We start from the raw sequence: 7988 nt of genomic DNA on the forward strand, positions 1-7988 counted from the left end.
CCACCACAGAGCTTTTTTTATGTGGGTTATATCTTTAAGTATTTACCATATTAAAAATAAAAATGGCTTAATATTATGAAAATCGTATTATACTTCCAGCACAGCTTAAAAGGGTCTAAGGGACCCAACTCACCCCCCTCCCCAACTCCCAACCCTCAGCGCTGCGAACCACTGCTCTAGCTAGTTCTCTTTCTTGGGATAATATATGCAAACCAGATGAACAGCACAGAAGAGAGCTATTTTGCCAGAATATTTGTTCAGCATAATATAAGCAAGCAACGTCATTTGTATGGCATAAATTTTTTTTAAGTTATTTCTTTTTCTGAAATTTCTTTTTAAAAATTTTAAATTCCAAATTCCTTCCTCCAGTCCCTCTCCCACCCATTGAGAAAGCAAGAAATATGATACCCATTATAAATGTGATGTCAAGTAAAACATATTTCCATATTAACCATGTTGCAAAAAAAAAGGCAAGAAAAAGTTAAATAAATATGCTTTCATCTGCACTCAGCTCATTAAGTTCTCTCTCTAGAGGTGAATAGCATTTTTCACCATGAGTCCTTTGGAACTGTATGACATATAATTGTAATAAAAGAGCAGTACTTTCCTAGTACACAACATATTATAACGGTTTTTCAAAAGGTTAGAGGCAATACTCCCTCAATCTTAATTTGTAACTTCTCCTTTACCTAAATGCCCTGCTTCAACCAGACCTGAGTAGTTAGTGGCCTATTCATTCAGTCACAAAACATTTTCTGTGCTCCTACCATACATAAGAGACAAGGAGTCATGAGTGGATAGAGTGCTGTACTTGGATGGAGAAAGGAAGACCTAGTTTCAAATATCACCTCTGACAAGATGTATAACCATGTGACAAGTCACTTGACTTCTCCAAACCTTAGGAAACTTTTAAGACTCTTAAATTGTAGACTTGTTGCTCAAGAAAGTTCTCATATATATTAAAGCACAAGGTACGGTAGAGGATACAAAAATAGACATGACCCAGTTCTTGCCCTCAGTGACTTAACAGTCTGGTAGGGGAGCTATCTTCGGAATATACTTCCAGTTTCAATACCAAAAAAAAAAAGTTCTCTCAACTACATCTCTACCTAGTCTTCAAGGTCTAGCACTACTTGTATTACCAGCTCTGTGAAACCATCCCTGATGTCCCACTTCAACCTAGAGTAACTTCTTCCTCCTCTGAACTCCCCAGAGCTGTGTTAATTATTGCTTTAAATGTATATTGTTATCTTTCCCATCTATCCGGAGAATCTGTAAGGTGTCTAAGGTCACTAAAAGTGGAGTCAGGAGATTTCATTTGGTTCAAATGGGTGGGTGGTAGTTAATGCTTTCACTTTCTACCCCATTAAGGTGTTGTGAAAAAAAATACTTTCCAAACTTCAAAGCACTTGGTAAGTTCCATAGCTGAGTAGGCATTCACAATATATTTTTCATCAATTGATTACCTAAGTGGGAGGGCCCTTCTACCCTATCCCAATTCTACCTCCCCACCCCAAATAAATCAAATCAACTTAATTTTGAGGGAGAGGGATGTATTTAATTCACAGTTTGCTTTCCAGTTTCAACTTCCTGTCAGGGTGGGAGAAGATGATCCCCCTGATAACCAACCCTTCCCCAGTCAAGGCAATTCAGATATTGCTTTCTTGGCTGGGGGTGCCGTTGGTTTCTCTTGTTCTCTGTTTTTCTCCTCATACATCAGGATCCTGAATTGGAGAATTGGCAAGATAGAAGGGTGAGGAATGGGGAAGAGTCTGTTTGAGAGAGGAGTTAAGGGGTCAGAAGCAAGTGAATTAAGAAGACACAGATTGGGACATGAAAGTAATCAATGACTTTGGAAACACAGGAGGAAATAGAGTTGGTGGAAGGGAAAAGAACCATGGCTTTGTTGGGGAGAGTGGACCAGACCGGGAAGTTGTCATTGGGAGGCCTGGGGAACCAATAGGGGCAGAACCCAGGAGAGGATTCAGATGAAGAATATGGGGGATTCAGGATAGTTGATGGGAGATCTAGGATAGTTTATGGGGGTCTGACTCTTACATTTTAAGAATGGCTGATCTCTTTCCTAGCATCATCCTGAGGAAGTCAGGGTAACAGATGGTCTCCCCAGAGCCACTTGCCACCTCTCTGATTAGTTTCTTCAGCTCCAGGTGAGTCTTGGGGACTCCTAGTTTCTCCAGCATTCTCTTCAGGGACATTATATCTTCCAGATTGATTGGAGAAAATAATACAACCCCATTTCTTTAGATTCCCATCTTCTTCTTTCCCATTCCATGAAGGGAGTAGATCACACCCCACCCAGTGAGTAGGACTGAAGCAAATGCCAGGCCTCTGGTAGTTTGGCAAAGACTCAGGATAGACCACCCTCTCCCATTGCTAGACAAATTTTGGGAAGAAATATCACTTCCACCCCTGGAATTACCCCATTCTCACCAATATTGCCATCTCCATTCAGGTCAAACTCCATATATTTCTCTGAAGGGGTAGGGAGAAAAAAAGAGAGCAGGGAGGGAGGGTGAGGAGAAGAATGCATTTGTGGTAGAGAACAGGAGAGATAGGTTATTGGCAAAAGTGGGTTGGAGAGATGGGATGGGAAATAGGAACAATTAAGGAAATTGAGGGAGAAAGGAGGGAAACAAATGGGTGCTATTGGAAATTAGGTTTGAGTACAGGGGAATTAAAGAGATAGGAGATAGCTTCTCGCCAAACACAGAGAGATTTTATGTACATTACTGGCTCCCTGCCCCATCAGGATTTTTCCCATTCTCTTACTCTTAAAGGCTTCCAGTTTTGGGTGTAGATCCTCATCATTGCTATATTTGGGGTCGTCCAGGAATTCCTGTGGGGGACAGGCAGGAAAGTGAAAAATCCCCTCCTCAATTCCTTGCTTCCCTTCCCTTCTTGTTCCCCTCCCCTCTTTTTTCACCTTCTTACCTGGTTAATTTTATCCAGTCTCTCCTCCTGCTGAGCTTTCAGCAATCCAAATTCCTTGCCCCCTAGGAAGGAAAGGATGGAGGCACAAAAATTAATAGTACTCAACTGACTTTCACATTACTTACCCTCTCGTCGCACATAGTACTCTGAATATCCTCACCCTACCCCACCAGTTGACTCCCCACTCCTAGAATTCCCCTCTCACTCCTTCCCTGTCCAGCTCTCCCAGTTCTGCCCCTACTACCACTACTCTTTCTCTTACCCTGAAAGTCTCTGGTCTGGTTCATGACCTTTAAGGAGAGCTGGAGCCAGGCAAAGCTGTGTGTCCTTCTGTCAGTCCTCTCCAAGCCAATATTCTCCACTGCCTACCTCCTAGACTTCCTCTTTCCCGGAACCCCTTCTCCACCACCTCCCTGTCTTCACTTCCCCATCAGCTTTTGCTGACTCCAGCACCCTAAGGGAGGGGCTGGACTTGGTGTAGGTACATGGAGTAAGTGAAAGAAGAAAAGGAAAACAATACATGATGGATGAGTTCTCCCTTTCATCTAACCCTTGTCCCTCTTGCTGTACTTCTCAGCTCATCCTCTCCAAGAGAGACTGAGATGACAGTGGATCCCCTATTTCCTGAAATACTCCTCTATTGAGCTCCCTTAGTCTGCATCTACTTTCTCCTCATATAACTGATCTCTGCACCTGTATCTGGAAGTTTTTACTTCCTATTGCTCCCGCTCTGACTCTTGGTAGGCCAGTGTGAATTTGTGGTACTCTAACCAGACCCTCTCACTTATATTTCCTGCAGTTTTCCTATGTGATAGGTACCATCAATGGAAGGTATTCTTTCAACTTCTTCCCTTCCACCACCTCTACTGATCCCAGGTCTGTGTCTTTTCATGGAAATTTCCCAGGGCCTGGTGATTAGAACTTTTGAGGAGAGAAATGGAGAGTGAGTAGGGGAATGAAACTGTTGAAGGTGGAGAAGAGGATAAAGTCTGGGGAGAGCATGCCAGATGAGGTGTGTGGTATGTAAGTGTTCAGGGATGGATAAGAATAAGGTATGGGCTTTATATAAGTTGGGGAATATTCACTAGAACAAAAATGGAAACATAGACCAAAGGCCTAACAATGAGGAGTCCTTTATAGTTCTGGGACTAATTAAGAATGTTTAGCCTTGAGGTACAGGAGAGAGAAGGAAAGAAGTTTGGTGAGGGGAAAGGCAGGGAGTGTATAAGAGGCCAGTCTGGGGAGGGAGAAACATGTAATGGGGCCTGTGGTATAAGAGGAAGAACATAGGTCTAAAAGCTGATATGAAGGAAGGGTCTTAAAAAATAAATATGTGAGTACATTCCCAGATCTAGGACCTAGGTATCTGGTTCCCACTGATCAAAGACAGGACAACATAGAGGTGGAGATGGGGTGGGGAGTGTAGCCTGGGTTGGGAGTCCTGGTAGTGCTTGGAGGGAGAAGGTCTTCACATCATAGGAAGAAAGGGGGACAAGAAAGCTAATTATTTTTATGACTAAGGTGTTGACTTGGAAGAAGAAAGATAGGTTGTTTGGAAGTCTAGGAAAAGAAGATGCTTGGGGAAGATCAGAACTGAAAAGGTGGTGTGGTGGGGCATGTGACCAGAAAGGGCCAGGTAAACAAATTTTGTTTAGCATGTTTTGTGAGCTCACTTTCTGTTAGCAGTGTGAGCATGGCTCCTTGAATTTTATGCCCACTCAGATGAGAAAAAATTTTAGTAGGAGTGGGAAAGAAGGAACTAGGAGGGGAAGGAAACATTAGGCAAGACAGCCTACTCCAGAGAAGTAAGGTGGTACAATGGAAAAAGTGTAGAACTTGGAGTCATAGGACCTGAATTCAAACCCCAGTTTGGTCATTTATTACCTGTATGATCTTCATGCTTCATCTCTCTAGGCCTCAGTTTTCTTATCCATAAAATGGGGGGGAGGGTTGAATGAATTATCCCTAATGTCCCTTTTATGACCTGTTGTCTCTGGGTTTCCCAATTCCTGGAGAGTCTGACCCAGGAAAGGAGCTCTGTTCTTTCATGAACAACCAGGGAAGGCTTGCTATTGGCTTAGCCATTTTTATCGGAATAGAGAGGTAAGGAAAAGGAAATTGGAATCTAGAGGCAGCTGAGGCCCCTCTGATTGTGCCAGCTTTCTCTGGGTCTCCAAGGTCACTGTGGATTTGGAATATCTATAGCTATTTTATTGAAGAACTTAGACTTTGGCAAGACTGGGTAGTAGAGGTACAGGAGCAGGATGGGCAGTGGAGCACAATATGGATGTTTGGCTCTGGCTTTGTAATGTTGTCTAAATCCAGTCAACAGTATATATCTGAAATACCCAGCAGATGGCGAGCTATTCTAGCTGTAGGCCACATGTGGGGAAGTCTGAACATCAACTGAAGGCAATATTTCCTCTGGCTACTAGAGGACGCTGAAATCCTGAGTTGCTTTAAAACACACACACACACACACACACACACACACTTAAATTTATTATTTATTTTTAACATTGTTTTAAAATTTTGATTTCTAAATTCTCTCCCTATATACACCCAACGAGAAGGCAAGCAGTATCAATTGATTTCAGTATATCAATCATACATGTAAAATCATGCAAAACAGATTTCCATACTAGCCATATTTCAAAAAAAGGAAGAAAAATGAAGAAAGTAAGAAAATTATGCTTCAATTTGCCTTCAGAGTTCATCAGTTCTCTCTCTGGAGGTGGATAGCATTTTTTCATTATGAGTCTTTTGTAATTGTCTTGGATCATTGTACTGATCAGAGTCACCAAGTCTTTCACAGTTGATCATCATTACAACATTGCTGTTACTGTACACAATGATCTTCTGCTTCTTCTCATTTTACTTTGCATTAGTTCATTATCGTTATTGCCATTTTTTTTCTGAAACCACCTCCCTCATCATCTGAGCTGCTTTTTCCACTGGGGGCTGCTTTTTACCTTCATGTCAGACATGAAACTTGGTCCTTGCATGCGCTATTGCTTCCAAAGACCTAGCCCAACTGATGAAATTTTCTAAGTAGGTAGAGTAGCAAATCATTACAGTTACCTTGGTTCCATTTCTAACCTCCTACAGTGTATTAGATAGATAGACTGATAGATTGATAGATAGATAGATCCACCTGACATGTGGATCACTGTAGTTTTAATACACATGAAACTAAGGGATGTAAATCAGGAAAGTTTCTTACATGTTTTTCCTTTTCCTTCTAATCTTCTCTGAGGAGAGGGGACGGTCACATACATGTCTGAAGTTCATAGAGAATAGGAGAGGGGAAGGGGTTTTGTGTCATTCTTCAGGAAGAAAGAAATATAGAAAGATCAAAGGCCTTCCAGATCCCCAGTCTGATTGCCGAGCAGAATTCATAGCAGTTTATGGTAGTCAGTAAGTAAGAGTGCTGGACTTGGAATCAAGAAGACTTGAGTTCAAATTCCTCTTTAAACACTTACTAGCTGTGTAACCTGATTAAGTTGCATAACCTCTGCCTGCCTTAGTTTCCTTATCTATAAAATGGAAAAAAATAATTACATCTACCTCCTATTGCTATCATAAGGATAAAATGAGACAATGTTTGTTAAAGTACTTTGCAAACTTTAAAGCGCTGTATAAATGCTAGTAATTATAATAATCTTCATCATCATCATTATTAAACTAGTGGTAGTAGTGTCATCCTTAGCAGACTCTGGGTGGTAGACTGTTGTGTGGCAATTTCTCCTCTTATGGTCTGGATCAGCCCTAGTAATCTGGCAGACCTTCATCTGACCATACCTGTGGTCTTTCAAGTGTAATCTTGAAGTTCCAGATAAGAGAGAAAGGGCATAAGTTGTAGCCAGGATCCCCTTTATAATGTTCTCTGTCACAAAGAGAATCTATATGACCAAAAGGCAGTCTGATTAACTATAGAAGGGTCTCAGAATATGTTCTACCTAGCCTTACTAAAATTGCTTTGGCCTTATGAGATTTTTTAAAAATAAATTTATGTATTTATTTTTACATGCAGCCGTAATCTGGCCCTTCCACTATCCCCCATTAAATAAAAGGAAGGAAGGAAAAAAAGGAAAGAAGGAAGGAGGGAGGGAGGGAGGGAAGAAAGGGAAAGAAAAAAACAAAAACCTGAAGCCTTCATCATAAACATGAATAGTCCAACAAAAAAAAATTCCTACATTTGTACACCTGAAAATTTTTCTGCATTTTAACTTAATCTATATGGCAGAAGGTGCATGACATGTTTCATCTTCAGTCCTCTGGATTTGTGGTTTATCTTTGCATTGATCAGAGTTCTAAAGTCTTTCAACGCTGTTTTTCATTGCAGAAACTTATTTTCTAGGTCTGTTCACTTTGCTTTGTATTATTAGTTCATAGAGGTCTTCCCAGATTTCTCTAAAAAATGTTCATTTTGTTATTTCTTATATCACAATAATATTCCATGACATTCACATACCATAATTTATTTAGCCATTCCCCAATAACACAGTCCTTTAATTTCTACTTTTTGTCTACTATGAAAAGAACTGCTACAAACTTTTTTTTAAAATATAGATTCCTGCCCCTCCCCCATTTCTTTGATCTCTTAGGGATGTAGGCTTACTAGTGACATCACTGTGTCAAAGGACATGTACAACTTAGTATCTTCTTGGGCATAGTTTGAAATGACTTTCCAGAATGGCTACATAATTTCAGAGGTCCACCAGCATAGTACATCAATGTTCCTGTTTTCCCATAGCCCCTTTGACCTTTGTCATTTTGCCTTCTATCATCTTTGCCAGTGTGTGTGAGTGACTGTGTACTTAATTTGCATTTCTCTAATTATTAATCATTTTTCGTATCTTGGGGTTTCATCCTTTGAAAACTACCTGTTCATATCCTTTGACCATTTATCAATTGGGAACCTCAATCAGAGAAACTGGTTGCAAAGATTTTTTCCCCCATTTGCCTGTTTTCTTCCTAATTTTAACTACATTAAATTTGTACAAAAACTTTTCAATTTTATGTAATGAAATTTG

At 40.5% G+C, this 7988-nt stretch overlaps 1 protein-coding gene across 2 annotated transcripts; it reads right to left on the reverse strand.

Annotated features, from left to right (window-relative positions):
• Nucleotides 1-1536: 1536 nt before the first annotated feature.
• On the reverse strand, nucleotides 1537-3348 carry AIF1 (allograft inflammatory factor 1). 2 transcript variants are annotated; one of them, XM_078155475.1, is made up of 6 exons: nucleotides 3215-3348; nucleotides 2953-3014; nucleotides 2791-2857; nucleotides 2452-2493; nucleotides 2059-2221; nucleotides 1537-1772 (listed from the first exon to the last, which is right to left on the reverse strand). In XM_078155475.1, exons 1-6 carry the CDS (start codon nucleotides 3237-3239, stop codon nucleotides 1640-1642), a joined length of 492 nt encoding a protein of 163 aa, XP_078011601.1. In that variant the 5' UTR covers nucleotides 3240-3348; the 3' UTR covers nucleotides 1537-1639. The 2 variants fall into 2 exon arrangements, with proteins under 2 accessions (XP_078011601.1, XP_020829866.1); XM_020974207.2 differs by having other exon boundaries at nucleotides 1537-1724; nucleotides 3215-3343.
• Nucleotides 3349-7988: the final 4640 nt, after the last annotated feature.

Source organism: Phascolarctos cinereus, unplaced genomic scaffold (assembly GCF_003287225.1).
Source record: "Phascolarctos cinereus isolate Bilbo 61053 unplaced genomic scaffold, phaCin_HiC Scaffold_5;HRSCAF=322, whole genome shotgun sequence".
NCBI classification, from domain to species: Eukaryota; Metazoa; Chordata; class Mammalia; order Diprotodontia; family Phascolarctidae; genus Phascolarctos; species Phascolarctos cinereus.